Here is an 18,949-nt window from a genome sequence, read left to right as displayed (position 1 = left end):
ATGATCGAACTGAAATACATATTACAATTATGAAGATGAGTGTGGTTGCGAAAATACAACGAAACAACAAAAGCAACAAATCACAGAGTTTGAAAAACACACAAAGACATAAAAGCGAGTGGGAGGGAGAGAGAACTCTCAGAGAAGTGTGATGGTCGAATCAAATACAAGAGAGGAGGTTTAGTGTTATTTGAAGACAAATGCTACAACAATATAATTACTAGTCGGCAGTCCAGCTTTGTTCAACAACCTCACGAACTCTTCTGTTGTACTCACGCTTGCTTTCACTGAACATTCGCGCAGCTTCCGAGTTTGCAGGAGAATTCGGATTAGGATCACATAGCAATGACTGCGATAAAAAAAAAAAGGACGACTGTTCAGCCACTAATGTAATCAAATTAGATCCTAATTTGAGAAACAAGACATGAGAAGCATTTCGACATAACATTTCTGTATATATATACCTGAATGGAGGTTAGGATAGCAGCAACATCGTATATTGGACTCCATTGGTTTTGGAGAATGTCCAAGCATATACTACCATCAGCATAAACTGCACAACATTGACCAAGTGCGAGTTTCATCAATCACATGCACTCAGAACAAGAAAAGATGATGTGGTAATCTCTAACTTACTGTTAGGATGAAACATCCGTGAAACAAACCGAACTGTCGGTGGTTTATTTGGATAATCTTCCGAAAACTGCAGTGAGAGTTTGAAAGTACCTGACAAGATCATCGAAATGAGACATAAGACCAGATATATAAGATTTCCAAAATCTCAAGGTAAGTGGTTAGTTACAATAACAAAACTTTACCTCCATCCCAAGGGGTATCATCCGGCCTGCAAATCCACAAACAAAATGTTCAATAAGTACAGTGCAGAAATAGAATGTCTCCGAAACCTGTCAAGTATCAATCTTTTTACTTGGTTTTGTTCCATTACCCGAATATAACAGCATTCCAAAGCATGATATTGTTGTCTTGAGGAGCACCACTAATACCAGCAGGTGGGTCTTGCTGCAACCTCTTGAAATCCCTCATCAATCTCTTCCTCGCTGGAGTCGACATCCTTCTCTTACCCTATCATTAAAACCATTACCAAATTTCAAAAACTCAACTTCAAATCAAAATCTCAATTATGTTCTTCTATATTGTGGTTGCACATTCCCACATATTGGTGACTCTTAGAGAAGCACATCAATTGCAAAATCGGAAAAAGCAAAATACTTTACAAAACCACAACCTATAGGAATCTTTTAACATCGGATCAATCTCACACAAAAAAACATCCAAAGAATCATAATACAATCTGAATCTACGGATCTAACAACGAAGCATCGTGATAAAAAAAGAGATCTTACTATTATACAAAAAGGGAAAGATCGGTGGAGGTTCGTCGTCAAGCTAGCATCTCTCCTTGCGGCGAAGAATTGGCCGGATAATTCAAACAACGACGACGAGAGAAAAAGAAAAAGTCTCCGATCAAAGAAGCTCGAAGATCCTCGAATAATTCACCGAGCGACGATGATAGAGAGAAAGGAGAAATGATGTGGAACTTCGTATAACGCACGCAGTGGTGTGATGTGATCTTCTAGAAGCTTCGATCTAATCAAAGCTGTGTACAGTCAGAGATACTTCAGATATTTTTTGTTCAGAGGCCATGCGAGAGTGTAGCGCTTAACCGAAATTAAACCGGTTTTAACCAACAAAAAAAGAGTGATTTTTTTTATTTCATTTCACTTGGGGAAAAAGTTCATTGTTTTGAATCTTTTGAATTCAGAGCTTTGATGTGTCTTTTGGTTTCGAATTTGCTTTATTCTAGATGATAAACCTCACGAGACACCGAGTCTCGAATCTCGTCACATGTGGTGGATCTTCGCTGGATGCGGTTTTGTCTCACTCTCCTAATAAGTTCACGTTCCCGCCTCTGCTCAAATCATGTGCGAAGCTCGGTGACGTTGTACAAGGTCGGGTTCTGCATGCCCATGTAATCAAAACTGGATTTTTCGTTGATGTTTTCTCGGCGACGGCTTTGGTGAGTATGTATATGAAGGTGAAGCAGGTGACGGATGCTCTCAAAGTGCTCGACGAAATGCCTGAGAAGGGTGTTGCGAGTGTTAATGCGGCGGTTTCTGGGCTTTTGGAGAATGGGTTTTGTAGAGATGCGTTAAGGATGTTTGGGGATGCTAGGGTTTCTGGGTCTGGGACAAATTCGGTTACTGTGGCGAGTGTTTTGGGTAGCTGTGGGGATATGGAAGGAGGGATGCAATTGCATTGTTTGGCGATGAAATCAGGGTTTGAGATGGATGTTTACGTTGGAACCTCTCTTGTTTCAATGTATTCGAGATGTGGAGAGTGGATTTTGGCTGCTAAGATGTTTGAAAAAGTGCTTCATAAGAGTGTTGTGACCTACAATGCTTTTATCTCAGGATTGATTGAGAATGGAGTTATGCATTTGGTCCCTAGTGTCTTCAATCTCATGAGGAAGTTTTCAAGTGAAGAACCAAATCCTGTTACTTTCATTAATGCAATAACTGCTTGCGCTAGTCTTTTGAATCTTCAGTATGGTAGACAAATACATGGTCTTGTCATGAAAAAAGAGTTTCAGTTTGATGCAATGATCGGTACAGCTCTCATTGATATGTATTCGAAATGTCGATGTTGGAAATCAGCATACAGTGTTTTCACCGAGCTGAAAGATACAAGGAACTTGATATCTTGGAACTCTGTTATCTCTGGAATGATGATTAATGGACAGCATGAGACAGCAGTTGTGCTGTTTGAACAGATGGATTCCGAGGGGATAAAGCCTGATTCAGCGACGTGGAATTCACTGATCAGTGGCTTTTCACAACTAGGGAAAGCAGTCCAAGCTTTCAAGTTCTTTGAGAGAATGCTATCAGTAGTTATGGTTCCTAGTTTGAAATGTCTCACTAGCCTTTTATCTGCTTGTTCAGATATCTGGGCTTTTAAGAACGGCAAAGAGATCCACGGGCATGTCATTAAAGCTGCAGCTGAAAGGGATATATATGTTTCGACGTCTCTCATCGACATGTACATGAAATGTGGGTTCTCTTTGTGGGCACGCCGGATTTTTGATCGGTTTGAACCGAAACCCAAGGATCCCGTGTTCTGGAACGCTATGATATCTGGCTATGGTAAACATGGAGAGTGTGACTCTGCAATTGAAATCTTTGACCTATTACGAAAGGAGAAAGTAGAACCGAGTATGGCAACCTTTACTGCTGTTCTATCAGCTTGTAGTCACTGTGGCAATGTCGAGAAGGGATCTCAAGTATTTACGTTGATGCAGGAAGAATATGGATATGAACCTAGTACAGAGCACATTGGTTGTATGGTTGATCTTTTGGGTCGGTTTGGGAGATTAAGAGAAGCCAAAGAGGTCATCGATCAAATGTCAGAACCATCATCGTCGGTTTACTCTTCTTTGCTCGGTTCATGTAGGCAACACCTGGATCCAATTCTTGGAGAGGAAGCGGCAATGAAACTAGCAGAGTTAGAGCCAGAGAATTCAGCTCCATTTGTGATCTTGTCCAGCATATATGCTGCACTAGAAAGATGGCAAGATGTGGAAAGTGTTAGGCAGTTAATAGATCAGAAGCAACTGGTGAAACTTCCAGGTCTTAGTTTGTCTGTTTAAGTATTTGCTGAGTGGTCAAACGTGAGCAAAGGCAGGGATTTCTTTGGGAAGTATTGACATGCTCTTGATTCGGGGCTCGTAAAGCAGGTGATACACTGATTCAGGTTTACATAGGCAGTGTGGAAGACACTTAAGGACCTAAAGAAACAAAGTGAAACAGCTCATTGTGCGGGGTATCACACTCTGTTTAATGTCTGAATGCGATAATCCGCACAATGATCTCTTTTATCTTTGTTTGTTTAGGTCCCTTAGTTTCTTCTACACTGCGAATGCAATCCTGGATCGGATGAATTACCTGGTTTAGGAACTCCCAAATCGAGAGCATGTCAATGCTCCCTAAGAGATCAGAGTATTAGACCCTTTGTGATCAAATATAATATGTAAAGACTACACAAGAGTAAGAGTAACGTGATTCTTATATTAGCAAAATTGTAATCGGTTGCTCTTCAATGAATACAAATTATCTAACACAAAATATGAGTTACTTCCTACACAACAACACATCCCGTTTGGTCCAAACGCTACTTCAGTCTCTCCTGCTGGTTTTTTTTTTTTTTTTTTTTTTGTGTTCTCTGTCTCGAACAGCTCTTGGTGATTCATTGATTTGAAATAACAAAAAGATGGGACGGACGGAAGAACCGATTTTGCAAGGTTGCCTCCATCTCCATCATCTACTCCATTCGTAGTCTCCTCCATACTTAGGTGACGCATTGTTAAGTCGGTTAGAGTCTTCTGGTTTGATGGAGGACGCAAATGCGTTCCAGCCTATAAGGTGGGGCAAGATAAACTGCAATTCAATGTGTAAAGTTAGAAGCTAGAACAAGGGAAAAGGCTTTTCACTCACAGAGAGAGAAAGAGAGAGAGAGAGCTCACGTTGAAAGCAGAGATAAGAACAGCAAACTCTGCTTTAGTGATTGGTATATACACATTCTCATCTACATTTAAGAGCCTGTTTTGAACACCTTCATGGAAAATAAGCAATGGAAATTAGAAGAGCTTGACGAAAAATAAAGAAGAAGAAATAAAGGTTTGGCTTACTCAGGTTAAAGAAGCGGCCAGAACCATCTGGGAGGGGCTCAACTTTCAGTACTTTCCTCACTTTACCTTCATCACTTCTACAACAACCAAAAAACAAAACAAATTACGAATCAGAACTGCAAAGAGAAACACACTCTGTGTAATGAAAAAAGACCTCATAGGATCCCTAGACCATACCCTTTTCCCTTGTATGGGTCATGGAAGAATTCACATGATTCTCTCGGCCCAAGGCTAACTAGGTTACCAATTTCTGTAACTGACAACGAGAACACCTGCATCATTCGACATCAAAACATCAGTAAAAGTGTTGTTTCTTTCACCAAACCAAGTTTTATCATTAACACAATCTATAAATTACCAAGTTCAAGATAAAAACATAATCTAACCAACCACAACCATTATTGAAAGTAAAAAGGCTGTTTCTTTCACCAAATCAAGTTCATGATGCTTATCAGAATCTCTGAAAGTACTAGTAAGTGAAAGATAAAAAATCAAACCTGCTTCTTACTCCAATCGTATTGACGAACACCAGCTGCAGGAGCAAACTGGAGCAACAAAAAACCTTCCTTTGTAAGCTTGAACGCACCAGACTGGATCAAAACCATCACAAGAGGAAGTAATGAGATCAACCTAGAGAGATAAGCACAGTAGTATAGAGCTTTTGATATTCCAAAAGAGAGAGAGAGACATACTTCCAAAGCCACAAACTCAGGAGCTCGTGGCTCTATCGTAAGAGCAGCTTTCCCTTTGTAAATCGAATGGCCCACGTAGAATCTAGGAGAAGATCCTTCAGCTATATATAAAACCCAAACAAACAAACAAAAAAATCAAACTTTTTCTGAAATTTCAAGCTTTCCACTACTCAAAATTCAAAAACAATTGAGTGACCTACTGTTTTGCGTAGACGAAGAAGAAGACACGTCACCGAACCTCTTCTTCTCAAAGTAATCATCTTGGTGAGACTTCACCGTTAATTTCAACCTCGCCGTCGGTTTTTTTAAAGGAACGATTTTTCCGGCGAAACCACCGGAGGTGAGAATTGAGTGAGAAGAGAGAAAACGAGCGTCTGTAAACTTATGGGTTTTGGAGAAAACCGCCATTGGAGGAGAAGATAAGAGCTGCGACATCGTTTTTTGCTTTTCCCTCTCAAGTCTGAATGCTTCGTCTTCTCCACTGGGGTTGGTTTGGATTACGATGGAGGAGGAAAAGGGTTTTAGAAGAGAAGAAGACTTTCTCTTTAATTCGTTTTTTACCCATTCATATTTATAATTTACAAATTTGCCCCAATATAATATTAAGAACCTTTCAACATTAACCCAATATTCGTAGAGTTGACCCTCTAAGTTACTTTTAAATGCACGGTTCAGATTTAATGATTTGGCTTCTATGAGTCACTCTTAACGGCCGAGATTAGTTTAGTGGCAAGGTCAAAGAGTTTATAACTACGAAGTACAACAAAACGACATCGTTCAACATAAACCGACATTGACCTGCGACAGTTTCTTACGCCGGCGAGCGAAACTGTTTACAGAGGTCGACGAAGAAAGAAGACAACTTCTTTTTGTTTTCACCCACCTGTGAGGAAGCTCCGACGACCATGGCTATGCAATCTGGAATTGGGTTATCGAAGATTTTGCTTCTAGCTGGAGCAGGTAGGTGTCTAGGGTTTCTCGAGCTTTATGATTCTCCCCAAATATAGAGTTTACAGAGAGCTTCTATGTTGTCTTTGAATCTGAAGGTTATACTAGTACGATTCTGGTTAAGAATGGGAAGATGTCTGATATTTTGGGTGAGCTACAGGTACGTTTAGTAAAAAAGCTTTCTTTTGTTGTTCATCTTCTGAGTTTTGGATCAGAAGGGAGTTGTAAAAAAATGGTTTTTTGTTTTGTTTTGTTTTCTCCAAATTCAAAGGCTTTGGTTAAGCGGTTTGAGAAATCTGGTGATCATACGAATGATGATGCTGATGGCATGACTACTCAGGTAAAATTTGTGTAAAAAGATCAAATTTTTTGGAACAATCATATATAAATGTGTGAGAGAATTTGGTAGATGCAACGATTAGCAATGGAGGTTCGGCAATTGGCTTCGTCGCGGCAGATAACTGTAGTGAATGGAGGTCAAGGAGGTTTGTCTCTTGCAAGTTTTTGATTTGGTGTTTTTGAAGATATGTTTGTTTATCTCTCTCTAACTTTCTCATTTTACCATTTTCCAGCTGACTATACACCGTTTATAGTCCCAGCAGCGACTTTGGGAGCTTTAGGCTATGGTTACATGTGGTTCAAGGTATCTTGTAGAGTTCTAAGTCTAACTACAGTTTTTTTTTTGGGATTTAATTTTCTCTGAAGCTGATGTTTTTTTCTCTGTGGTAGGGGATTTCATTCTCTGATATCATGTGCATAACAAAGCAGAACATGGACAATGCTGTGGCGAACTTGACAAAGCATTTGGATACCGTTTCAGAAGCTATTTCTGTGGGTGATTCTTCTATCGACTTTTCAGGTCTTATTTATGATCTTTATAGATTTCTAATTGTATAGGGCTTTTTTTCTTATGTTGTTTGGTCAGAATGCTAAGAAACACCTGAGTCAGCGGCTTCAGAAGGTGGATGATAAGCTGGATGTGCAGAAAGATCTTTTAAAGGGAGTCCAGGATAATGTATGAATCTGGTATTACGTATTAACAGGTTTCAAGAGTTGTTCCTTTGAGGTTGGTATTAACAAGTATTAAGTTTCATATATCTATCTGATAGGTGGGTTTGGCTCTTGAGGATCTTGCTAACATTGGAGATGATTTTGACGCAATGCATAGCCTCTTTGGTGGTATGGTGCGTGGTACTGTTGTTATAAAACATGTCTGAGATTATATTTGACCACCAATAAGATTTGTTCTCTTTCCTTTGCTTATAACTTGAACATTAATTTAAACTCATCACTACAATAAACACAAAAGTACATATCTCTTGTGGTCGTTATAGCTTACTGATTCCATCTAAATTCCCAATTTCTTAGGGTGGAAAATTAGATAGCATTGAGTACAAGCAGGTACATACTTCTTTATTTCCGCCCTTGTTATTTATTAATGTTCTCAAAAACATTTGAAGGGATCATTGGTAGCTAATCATCGAGCCATGAAGTAAAAGATCAAATTTACTTATTGGTCTTCTTTTGTTGCTGGGCAGAATATTGCGAATATGGGTTTGATGTATCTGTGCGACTCTTTGGGTGGAGAAAATCACAAGCTGCCAGATATATTGATACAGGTATGTGTTCTTGTGAGAAGAAACATTTAGATGAAGAATTAGTATGTATATAGCCCTAAGCAATAGTTTATTATTGGTCTCACATATATAACCTATTAACCTCCTCCATCTTGTCCATGGAATTTTATACTTTCTTCATGTGGTCTGGCAGGAGAAGCTTCGGCTTTCAGGGAAGTCAAACACATGTATAGTACTTACCAACGAAGAAGCTTCAAGCTCAGAGGTATTGTTGGGTCAATAGAGTATATGATAACAAGTACACTCACGGATAGAATCGGATGCAGCAATATGATTTTATTAAAACTCCAAATGAAACCTCTTCTCACCCGATTTGTCTCTTGACATGTTTCAGGGTTTAAAAGAGAGCGCTAAGATAGAGCTACTAGATGACTGCTAATTCAGATGGTACCAATATATCATCAAGGTTTTTTATGACATAATAATTCGTTCTTCATGAATAGGGATAAAACCAAGTCTGTCTTAAACGTTTATTTCTTTTTTCTTTTGAAGCAAGAAGACACGAGTCTAATAGCATAAGCCAGACAGCATTGACGGAATGACCCTGGATTGGGTAGAAGGTATAGGATTAATAGGAGTGATTACTTTATTATGTATTGGTGTTTAGATTAGTGTCCTTTGAGGCAAGTAAGAAGATTCAAAAACAAAAAGAATATGCTTTATCCTTGATTTTTTTTGCATCCAACAAAAAAAATGAACCTCTATTCTTCTTCTAATAATAATAATAAGCCTTACTGCATTATGCACAATTTGTTACAAACACCATCCACAACAAATACAATTCTTTTAGTCTGATTTCTTTGTTTGTTACCATAACAACACGGGAACACAAACACACGAACGTGGAGCTTTTCTCAGCAAGACTTGCCTGCTTTGCAGCCAAGCGCACCAGCATCCTTTGTGAGTCTTCTGACCTTTGTTCCTGGTTGAGGCCGGATTGCAAACTTTCTAGGGATTGGATTTTTCGGGGCAGTGCTCCAGGCGTTTGCCTTTCCCGATTGCACAAAGTAAGCTCCATTCAGGAAATAATCTTTCTCTGATTGCCAGTTCCATGTTTTCCATTCAGGATAAGGTGTGTATTCTCTCTTTGTAACCTGCATTTCAAAATCTCTCTCAGTCGTGTCTCTCAAGTGTAGTGTAGTGAACTGTTGATTCGAGAGTTTTAGTGGTTTTTTTACCTGCTTGGAATCTTCGTTAGGAGGAGCAATGAAACGATTGCCTTGACTTATAATGGTCGGGTTCATGTTTCCACCAATTGCATACATTTCCCAGTGAGTGTAGTCATTGTTCACAACATGGACCAAACCGTATCTGGCCCTTGGCATTCTTTGCTTCAATCTCTTACCAAAATGGTTAAACGCAACTGTTATCTGCATTTTCTTGTCGATCACATCCGTGTTTTTACCCCCAAACAGCATCACCTGCAGTAGTTAAGGGAGACCTTAGGCCTCATTGTTCGAAGTTTGCATATACGCTATCGTGAACATCTTAAGCAAAAATGGACCACTGTTCGATTTTGTTAATATGGTTTTCGAAAACAGTAATTTGGTTGGATTTTATGCCAAAACTTAATTTATTTGTAGCCTTATTTACCTCGTCGTGGTCGGTAAAATGGGAATTGGAGATAGTAATCGCGGTCGATCCCATGATCGCATCAATCATCCCATCAGAACAATCCGTCATCGAGACATGATCGATCCATATATTCGTCGCTCCAAAAATACTAATCCCGTCACCATCACTCATTGTCCGAAGCCCAAAATGATGCTCGGAGTCTCTAATCAACCCACCAGGTCCTTTTTTAATTTGTTTGATATAAATATTATGTATTATCACATTCCTCACGTACTGCAACGTTAAACCTGCACCCCCGGTTATATAAACACTAACTCCCCGACCGTCGATTGTTTTATCATTCGTTATGATCAGTTCTTGTTGCAGTTTTATGATCATGTGTCTTGCGAATATGATCCAGAGTGGTCGGTCTCTTGTCACAGCGTGTCTTAGAGTTCCTGGTTTCGGGTTCAATAGATCATTGTCGGATGGATCAGTGACCACATAGATCGGTCCATTTTTGCCTCCGGTTGTTTTGCGGCCAAATCCAAGGACACAGTCTGCTAGTTTCTTCCGGTTTTTGTCCCAGTTTTTGTCGCCTCTCCAGCATTTGTCAATCGCGTTAAGGGATTCATACCTTCCTCCACGTCTTTTCTTACCACTTTTGACCTGACGGAGATCCCTCCTTGTTTCGTTAGCTATCCCCGTCGTCTCCATGGCTCTGAGAAAACACACAGAAAACATGAGTTACTTCCGGAAGGAGTTAGATTATAATAACAAATTAAAAACCCTACGTAAGTTAAATTTAGAGAACCCACAAGGCGGCATGGTAGTTAAAGTGGTCTGTGACATTAAGGGGCTCCGGGTCATAAGATTCCAAAGTTTGATGCAACGCTTCCGTTTGACGCTGCGTCCAGTATTCATCATATTCGGCGACGTGGGCATGAACCGTTGGAACAACGACGGCGAGAGACAACGAGACAAAGACGATAACGTAGCTCCCAAGATTCACCATTTAAATCGGCGGTGAGAGATTTTTATTTTTTGTATTTTTGATAATTAGAACCCTTGAGATATGGGTCGTCCAAAAAGTTTTCTGGTCGGCCCAGGGTTAGAAATAGATGATCGGATTCATGGCTTTCTTAAATAACAAGGAACTTGAAAAGAGAGAGGGAAAATGAAAGACATTAATGGAGGATTAACGATTAACGATTAACAGAGTAATTATTATTAGGTAACCATTAATTTTTTAAAACTCTCTCTGTTACTTTTCTTGAAAACCAATTATTGTTTGGCTGTTTTTTTTACTGTTCTTTCTTTGTTTTATCCTTCTTTTGTGGAATATATTCAGTTATTTTTGTCTTCTGACCTAATATTACTTTTACTTTGAGTTTTCTTCTTTATTATTTTTGGTACTTAAGAATTTTTACAAAAGGATTTCAGTGTTATTTTTGAAAATTTAGTATTATCTTTTATTGATGTTATTTAAAAATTAGTGTTTTCTAAAAATCTGTGTATATTTCTTCTCTAAATTAATAAAAGTTAGATGTTAAATTTTTTTTTTTGAAATGTGCTATGTATACGATAATATTTTTTAAAAATTGTAGCTATTTTCTTAGGTATCTTATTATATAAAGTAAGGTTTCAAAAGTTACTAACTCACTAGATCGTGACATGTGTGAATTTTAAAAGTTACTAACTCACCAGATCGTGACAAGTGTCAATTTTACACAAATTTCTAATTTTAAAAGAAAAAAATCTTACTAACTCACCAGATTGTGACACGTGTCAATTTTATAAGTTACTAACTAACCAGATTGTGACAATTATCAATTTAACACAAATTTCCAACTGTAAAAGAAAAAATATTTTTAAAAAATCAAGAAAAAAAAATTACTAATCATAAAATCTTATTATATAAAGTTGAGTTTTGAAAGTTAGCCATTAACAGGATTTTGACACGTGTAAAGTTATTAATCAAAGATTTTGACATATGTAAAAGTTAATATTTAATAGGAAAGATTTGAGATTATGATAAAAAACAAAAAAAATTGTTTAAACAATATTAATAATATAAAAAGATAATTATAAAAAAATTACAAAAATTAAATAGTTAAAAAAAAAATTAAATAGATTAAATGTTTCATAAAATTTGAAATTATAACATTATTTGCTTATTTTATTGTAATATTGTTAGATTGTTTTATTTAATTTATATTTTCATCTTTGATTTGAGATTCATATATTACTGTGCTTATAATTTTCTATTAATTCTTTAACTATGTAAAAATAATTTTCTTCTAATTTCTCAACTTTGATTGGTTGGTCATAAACCTATTTTTTAATGCAAATTCAATTCCAAAGGAAGATAAAGAGTAGAACCTTATCAACCTATTGGTTGGATAAAATGACTACTCAAACACAAGATTACAACAAACATAGATAGATAGATTGGAAAAACATAAACCATTTTGGATAGATCCAAAGGAGTTTGGAAATAGAGGCTACATTATGATGTGTCAAAGACTTTTTCACGAATACATTGGGAAATTTAACATTAGTTACTATCAAAAGAATTTGTGATGTTGGAAAATGGCTTTTAGTTTTATTGGTTGTTGGAGCAATGCCACTTTGAGATAGTTAACAGACGTGAACATGTTCTTTCTACACATGAGGAGGGTAGAGCCAATGTTCTCTTTATGGTGGAAGAGGTGTGACGAATGCAAGGTTATCTCCCTAAGGGAGGAAGGCAGAACCAAAGTTCTCTTCCTGGTAGAGGAAGTTGGATGCAAGGTTCTCTCCATAAGGAAGGAGGGCGGAGACGCAGTTCTCTTCATGGTTGGTCATACACTATTTTTATGATACATTGATTAGTATACTATGTAATATATTTTTTATCCCAAAAGTTTCTTCAACCAACAATTTTAGTGATTAAGGAAACTATGCAAAAGTAAAAACAAATCAACATATAATAGGTTTAAGTGTTTATATAGATATTTTTCTAGGTGGTGGTAAAGAATATATTAGTAACATATAATATACTTAGATGTAAAAAATACACTTTAATAGTAACATACATAAAAAATTATAAATGGATATAAATCAGTGTATTATTGCAAAAAAATATAAATAACGTACAACAAATTTTAATACTATATTTTTATTAAATTTTATTTTATTTACAAAATTTTAAAACTCGCACATCGGGTGGGTCCATATCTAGTCTTATTATATAAAGTTGGGTTTTCAAATTTAGCCATTAACAGGATCATGACACGTGTCAAGTATACTGATAAGATGTTGACATGTGTCAAAAATTATTAGTTTTCAAAACAGCTAATTAAGATAATGGCATTAAATCTATATAAAATTTACATGTTTATTATATATAAAAAAATTCCTAAATCAAAAAGGAAAATTAACGAACTAATATATTTTTCATTGTATGCTAATTGTATTATACGTGTTTTCTTAATTACATTTTGAGTATAAACAAAGATATTTTTTATTAAACATGTATATAATTATTAATCAATAAATAAGTAATAACAAATCTAAAAAGAATAACAGAAGTTATGTCAAAAGAATTATTACTTTTGAAATGTAATAGGACAACTAATTAAGAAAATAACATTATATCTACATAAATTTACATGTTTATATCGATAGCTTTGATATTTGATTTTTTTTTTCTGATATAATTTTGCTTATCTATTATGGGTCTTTGATTCGTGTAGGTTCTTCAATGGAAGCTGTCATATTAAATGAATAGAATCAAAGTATATAAAGCCTGCTATATTAATCGAGGATGGAGACACTGATGGAGGTTCCAAAATCCTGCTAAATCAAAGTATATAAAGCGTTAGTAGCGTTATAAGTTTCGAAGAGTCGATGGTTGATGTTTCTGGTCAAAATCTAGAGTTTTCTCTTCTGGATAATGTCAATGATTCCAGTACTGAAACAAAAGCTATTTGATAGAGTAATTGAGAAGTGATTTTGAAATTTGGAAAGTTAGAACGGTAAACCGTTTTAAAATTGGTTTCAAACCGGATTTATGTGGTTTTTATCGGATTTGGTTTGTAAACCGTTTAAACTCAGATATATAGAGAAATATATGAGAAGTTTTGATTTGGATAAAAATAAATTGAGAACTTACGATTCGAGAATATTTGAAACAAGGTCATAGTTCTAAGTAATTTTGTACAATGCGATACTTCTGAGGAGTAAACAGGTCATCGATCCTTTAATGTGATTATGACATATGTCATGTTTTTTTTTTGTCAACCAAACATTAATAAGAAAAGTACTCCAAAAATGATGACCTAACTCGGAGGGAAAAAGATCTAGACGATTGAGCAAGACAATCCTCTTTCAAATTCGATGAACGAGGAATCTTGGACAGGGAGAAGAGAGGAAAGGCGGCCCGAAGCAGGTGGAAATCGTCAAGGATATTAGAGAAAGCCGGCCAATCTTCAGGAGATTGAATCATCGTAACTAATTCGGCGCTGTCCGTCTCATCACGCTGAAAAACAACTCCATTAGCGAGGAGACACTCTATTGCCCAAAGTAGAGCCTCCAATTCTGCATGAAGCGGGGAAGGGCTTCGACGAAGACATCTATCACCCAACAATAAAATCTGATCTTCACCAACTCTAGAGCACCAATCTGATCTGACATATGTCATGTTTTGGATTGTTTATGAAGTTTTTTATTTGTATATCTGAATTATCTAAGACTTTATATATACCATCATGATTATAATTTTCAAATTTTTTATTTTTTTATGTTATATTATCTTTCTTTCAATTTCTCAATAAAATTTTATTTGGTTGGTCATAAAATCATTCTACTCGAGTTAATAATTTTCACGAGTTGTTCATCCAAAATATTTTTGGAGTAAAAATATTCATGGTTAAAAAATTATGTCACAAAACAATTTTAGTAATTATAAGAACTATAATTATGCCAAAATGAAAGTAAAGTAATATATAATTTGTTTAATTTGTTTAAAAGATATTTTAGGTGGTGATAAAGAGCATACTTTAACAATAAAATAATTTTGGGTGTAAGAGCATGTATTTAATGGTAAAACATAAAATAAAATTTTACGTGGTTATTAATTATATGTTGTTTTGATGAATTGTTTGGATATAAAATATTTTGTAATAAATTGTGAAATGTTCTGAAAAATTTACAATAATAATATTTGTAGTGATGAGTATTTGGTAAAATTTTTGGTGGAGTATAATTTAGCTTTAGATTATTGTAACAATTTTTATAATATATTTAAAATATAAAACTATAAAAAAATGTATGAAGGTAAATACAAATATGATTTTTTTTATCTAACTAAAATTATTAATATATTTATTTTAGGAATTAATTTTTTTAATAATTTAAATAAATTGTTAATTGTTTAAAATTTATTTTCTTCACCAATTTTTAAACCGGCACATCATCATGAGAATCTTTATCTGGTTAAATAATAAATTCGAGTGAACATATATTAAAATAGTAATTAAAAGTTAACATTGCGACACATTTTTTTGAAAGCATAATACAGCCCAATGGGCCTCCTGAGTGGAATCCAATAGTAAGCGATGAGTGAATGACACATGTTACCACCGGGAGAGTAAAGTACAAATATGAGATGCCACGTAAGCGAGGCTGCATTGATTTGATAACACACAGAGACAAGAGAAATAGATAAGTATAAACAGTCAGACTTGTTTGTCGTTTTCCAGCTTTTGTTTACGTTGGAATTTAGGATCTACATTTATAGGGTGTGAATGCTTGCAGTGGTCAGGACGGACAAATTTATCTGTGGACTGAATCACTTTTTATTTACCATTCATCAAATGCAGTCTACAGTAGTACGATCTAAATAAAGCAGAAACAAGACCGCTGCGGACCGCTTTTACATACAAATAGACTTGGTCCGCAGTGGTCTGCTATCCGCCTTATTTTTGGGACAGACTAAACTGCTGACGAATTTGGCCGTCCTGACCGCAATCACCATTCATACCCATAAAAATAAGAGGTAAATGAATATTTAATTTTATTTTAACAAAAAAAGAAAAACAATTTTGGCAACAAAAAGATGATTAATAGCAGAAATATTGGCTTTGTCGGTGTGATTTTAAGGCTTTAAATCCCACTTTTCTCATATTTCAATCTGAGCATAAAAGTTACGAAATTTTGAAGTAAATGCAATCAATATTTTTAAAATTAAAAAATTAATGAAAAATTCTAAAATTAAGATGATATATATTATTTATTTTCTTAATCTAATTTTTACATTTTTTATACATATGAAAAATAATTATAAAAGTATTATTTTTTATTAACAATTCACCATTGATAAGTAAAAAAAAATAAAAAAAATTTGAATTTTTTTTTTTTAAATAAAAAAATTCTGTTTTAAAATACTCAGATCACAAAAATGAATATTAAGAATGAAGTACACTTATTAATCTTATCCTAAATGTGTACTTATCCTTAAATCTTTGTGGATAATTGTTTTACTACTAAATTAGAAAAAAGAAAATATCTGAATATTTTTACAACTCAAACTCACAAAACAAGAACAGAGAGAAGAGAGAGAGAGAGACGCGACAAAATCAATCAATCGTCCTCTTCCGATAGCCACATAAAACGAAAAGAATCAGACGAAGATCTTCTAGAGTGATTACATCAATCAATTTTAACCCTAATTGTTCAAATTCATCTGCTTTCTTCTTCTTCTTCTTCCCTCTTCTTGTCTTATCATTATCTCACAAAGTTTCGATTTTTATTTTGTTTCGGATTCACTTTGTTGAAACAAAAGAGTTTTTTTTTTTTTTTTTTTCTTTTTCTTTTCAATCTCGACTCAAAACCCACATGGGATTGGCACTAAACAGTAGACTGATAAGAAGAAGAAGAGTAGTCATCATCATCATCATCATCATCATCGACATCGAGTGTTTATTACGATTATGTCCTTAGCAGAAGAATCTTCAGTAGTATCAGTTTTCACTGAAGAAGAAGAAGAATCTTTGAACCGTCGATACACTCTATGGATCAAAGAAGCGTTAGACGAGCTTCCTCACAATTTCACAATCACCGACCCGTTTCTTTCGGGTCACCCGATTGTTTTCGCGAGCTTAGGGTTTTTGAAGATGACTGGGTATTCGAGAGCAGAGGTGATCGGAAGAAACGGCAAGTTTTTCCAAGGTCCCAAGACTAATCGAAGATCGATCATGGAGATTCGTGAAGCGATTCGTGAAGAGAGATCTGTTCAAGTGAGCTTGTTGAACTATCGTAAATCTGGGTCTCCGTTTTGGATGTTGTTTCATATGATCCCTGTTTTTGGGAGAGATGATGGCAAAGTCATCAATTTTGTTGCCGTTCAGGTCCCGATCTCGGGACGAGATCATCATCGCAAGTTGACAAGTGTCGGAGATGATGTCTCGTCGTTGGATCATTCTGAATTTGTGTTTGGTTCTTGTCGAAGAGAGGTTTGTTTTGGTAATTTCGTTCAGCATCGAGCTTTACCTGTTGAATGTGATGATGATGAACAAGGTTTGTTTTTTTTTAAGTAATGCGTATTACTTGTTTGATAGAATTCCACATAGAGCTTTTAAATCAGCTTTTAAAACTTCATTCTTTAGCTAAATCTTTCCTTAACTGCTTAATGAATGTACTAAGTATTGAATTAAGATTTTGAAATCATTGTAGTGGACTTATCTTTTACCTGCAAAACTAGGTTATCTAAAGCATTGTTGTATTTTGTATTGCAGGATTAGAGGATTGGGAGTACTGTGAAGCGAGCGAGTCTGAGAAGCTAAGAGCTGTGGAAGCAATTAACAATGTGTTATCTGTTTTAACGCGTTACAGCGAGTTGAGTGGTAGATTAGTCTGCGGGAAGCGGTACTGCTTGCGAGGAGTAGATTGTCTAAGCTCGTCGTTAGTTATTTCTCTTGGTAGAATCAAACAAAGTTTCGTATTGTGAGTTTTATGTATTTTGTTGGTTTTAGTTATGGAACTACAGTCTGCTGTTGTTGGTTATCCCCTTGACATTGTTTCTCTTTTACTTTGCAGAACCAATCCATGCATACCCGACATGCCTATTATTTATGCGAGTGATGCCTTTTTGACATTGACTGGTGAGTGTTTTTTGTGTGTGTGGGTTTTCAGAAATTAGCAACCTTTATATTAGATTTTGGCATTGTTCTTATTTTTGACTCTGTTGGTAGGCTACAAGAGGCATGAAGTATTGGGACAAAACTGTAGATTTCTGAGTGGAGTTGATACTGATTCTTCAGTTCTTTACGAGGTAGTGTGATTTCGTTTTTGACTTAACTAAGTAATGTTGCCCGAGACTCCGTAGAATTGAGATTGTGATTGTTTTTTTTCGGTTCAGATGAAGGAGTGCATCTTAAAGGGACAATCATGCACAGTGCAAATTCTAAATTACAGGTTGAAGATTTATTTCTTCAATACATTTTTGCTGAGTGATTCTTGTTTCTTTGATTTCTTTTGGGCTTATCATTTATGTTTTTATCAGCAACAGAAAAGATAAGAGCACATTTTGGAACCTTCTTCACATCTCACCAGTTCGTAATGCTTCAGGCAAGGTAAATATCTTCCTGACTTCCTGCTACTCCTTTGTGTATGTAAAACTTCAAATATCAGCACGGTTTCGCTAGTTTTGTAGCTAAAATAAATATAGTGTTCCCAAGATTCATGTTGTCACGATATGGAAAACTAAACAAAGTTCGAATTTGATTATGGTATGGTGTGAAGCAGTTAAACCAAATTGGACAAATGTGAGTGGTGATTGGTTTAAGAACAATAAAAGGTCATTTGCAATTAACATCTTTCTGACTGAGAATTCAGTAACCTAATTGCTCTGTTCTTTTTCTTGTCTTAAACATTTGGTTTCAGACAGCATATTTTGTAGGTGTTCAGGTCGAAGCAAGTTGCAGAAATACTGAAAGTAAAGAGCTGAGACCGGAGACAAAGCAACTGAGTGTGGTCGGTGCTGTAAGAGTAGCGGTTAGGAGCTCATTCATGGTGACATGCTAATATAAGCCCAGAAAGATGAAAATACCTCTTAGAAAGATGTAGAAATTAAAGAGTATGAATTGAATTGGTCATATTTATGTATAATCTTTGTACATGAATGAAGTCCTCATTTTGATCCTTAAAAAAGTTGGTTCAGCTGAGTCCTTAAAAAGTCTAGAAATGTCAAAAAAAAAAAAAATGGTAATAGACGTGAGTATACAGTATACTCTAGCTTCGTTTAAATATGCAACTAGATTAAGACCACGGATTGAAATTTATTATTTATATTATAATTTATATATATAATATAATTTATATGATTGTTTTTAAAAGTTTTTTTTAAATAAAATATTATGTAATAAAATTATATG

At 35.4% G+C, this 18,949-nt stretch overlaps 6 protein-coding genes and 1 pseudogene across 12 annotated transcripts; 3 read left to right on the top strand and 4 right to left on the bottom strand.

The window, feature by feature from the left end:
* Position 1: 1 nt before the first annotated feature.
* On the bottom strand, positions 2-1,794 carry LOC104790047 (ubiquitin-conjugating enzyme E2 2). Its single transcript, XM_010515747.3, has 6 exons — positions 1,365-1,794; positions 947-1,083; positions 819-844; positions 637-726; positions 465-553; positions 2-349 (listed from the first exon to the last, which is right to left on the bottom strand). The coding sequence occupies exons 2-6, from the start codon at positions 1,069-1,071 to the stop codon at positions 221-223; spliced, it is 459 nt and encodes a 152-aa protein (XP_010514049.1). The 5' UTR covers positions 1,072-1,083; positions 1,365-1,794; the 3' UTR covers positions 2-220.
* Positions 1,777-4,139, top strand: LOC104790045 (pentatricopeptide repeat-containing protein At2g02750 pseudogene; annotated as a pseudogene). Its single transcript, XR_015560244.1, has one exon. The product of XR_015560244.1 is annotated as a pentatricopeptide repeat-containing protein At2g02750 pseudogene (transcript).
* On the bottom strand, positions 4,063-6,014 carry LOC104790044 (single-stranded DNA-binding protein WHY3, chloroplastic). Its single transcript, XM_010515741.3, has 7 exons — positions 5,595-6,014; positions 5,395-5,495; positions 5,200-5,292; positions 4,880-4,974; positions 4,703-4,779; positions 4,538-4,626; positions 4,063-4,451 (listed from the first exon to the last, which is right to left on the bottom strand). The coding sequence occupies exons 1-7, from the start codon at positions 5,827-5,829 to the stop codon at positions 4,332-4,334; spliced, it is 810 nt and encodes a 269-aa protein (XP_010514043.1). The 5' UTR covers positions 5,830-6,014; the 3' UTR covers positions 4,063-4,331.
* Positions 6,015-6,081: 67 nt separating this feature from the next.
* On the top strand, positions 6,082-8,718 carry LOC104790043 (uncharacterized). 2 transcript variants are annotated; one of them, XM_010515739.3, is made up of 13 exons: positions 6,082-6,354; positions 6,441-6,502; positions 6,614-6,682; positions 6,752-6,827; positions 6,915-6,985; positions 7,072-7,173; positions 7,268-7,357; positions 7,452-7,526; positions 7,711-7,743; positions 7,881-7,961; positions 8,113-8,184; positions 8,314-8,385; positions 8,472-8,718. In XM_010515739.3, the coding sequence occupies exons 1-12, from the start codon at positions 6,300-6,302 to the stop codon at positions 8,356-8,358; spliced, it is 831 nt and encodes a 276-aa protein (XP_010514041.1). In that variant the 5' UTR covers positions 6,082-6,299; the 3' UTR covers positions 8,359-8,385; positions 8,472-8,718. The 2 variants fall into 2 exon arrangements, with proteins under 2 accessions (XP_010514041.1, XP_010514042.1); XM_010515740.3 differs by having other exon boundaries at positions 6,156-6,354; positions 8,314-8,366.
* Positions 8,616-10,844, bottom strand: LOC104790042 (putative pectate lyase 6). Its single transcript, XM_010515738.3, has 4 exons — positions 10,352-10,844; positions 9,573-10,254; positions 9,158-9,400; positions 8,616-9,073 (listed from the first exon to the last, which is right to left on the bottom strand). The coding sequence occupies exons 1-4, from the start codon at positions 10,546-10,548 to the stop codon at positions 8,834-8,836; spliced, it is 1,362 nt and encodes a 453-aa protein (XP_010514040.1). The 5' UTR covers positions 10,549-10,844; the 3' UTR covers positions 8,616-8,833.
* A 2,980-nt stretch (positions 10,845-13,824) lies between these two features.
* Positions 13,825-14,217, bottom strand: LOC147942115 (uncharacterized). The gene has a single exon (XM_087455533.1). The coding sequence runs from the start codon at positions 14,215-14,217 to the stop codon at positions 13,825-13,827; it is 393 nt and encodes a 130-aa protein (XP_087311659.1).
* Positions 14,218-16,023: 1,806 nt separating this feature from the next.
* Positions 16,024-18,644, top strand: LOC104790040 (protein TWIN LOV 1-like). Of its 5 annotated transcripts, none has more exons than XM_010515736.3 (8): positions 16,063-17,093; positions 17,312-17,519; positions 17,613-17,677; positions 17,768-17,847; positions 17,935-17,990; positions 18,085-18,148; positions 18,321-18,340; positions 18,459-18,644. In XM_010515736.3, the coding sequence occupies exons 1-8, from the start codon at positions 16,508-16,510 to the stop codon at positions 18,472-18,474; spliced, it is 1,095 nt and encodes a 364-aa protein (XP_010514038.1). In that variant the 5' UTR covers positions 16,063-16,507; the 3' UTR covers positions 18,475-18,644. The 5 variants fall into 5 exon arrangements, 4 of the variants coding, with proteins under 4 accessions (XP_010514035.1, XP_010514038.1, XP_010514037.1 ...); XM_010515735.3 differs by having other exon boundaries at positions 18,079-18,148; XM_010515733.3 differs by lacking the exon at positions 18,321-18,340 and having other exon boundaries at positions 16,024-17,093; positions 18,079-18,148.
* Positions 18,645-18,949: the final 305 nt, after the last annotated feature.

This window comes from Camelina sativa, chromosome 6 (assembly GCF_030686135.1).
Source record: "Camelina sativa cultivar CO46 ecotype springtype chromosome 6, ASM3068613v1".
Classification (NCBI taxonomy): Eukaryota; Viridiplantae; Streptophyta; class Magnoliopsida; order Brassicales; family Brassicaceae; genus Camelina; species Camelina sativa.
The sequence above is the reverse complement of the archived record's forward strand: the minus strand, read 5'-3'. Positions and strand labels throughout refer to the sequence as shown.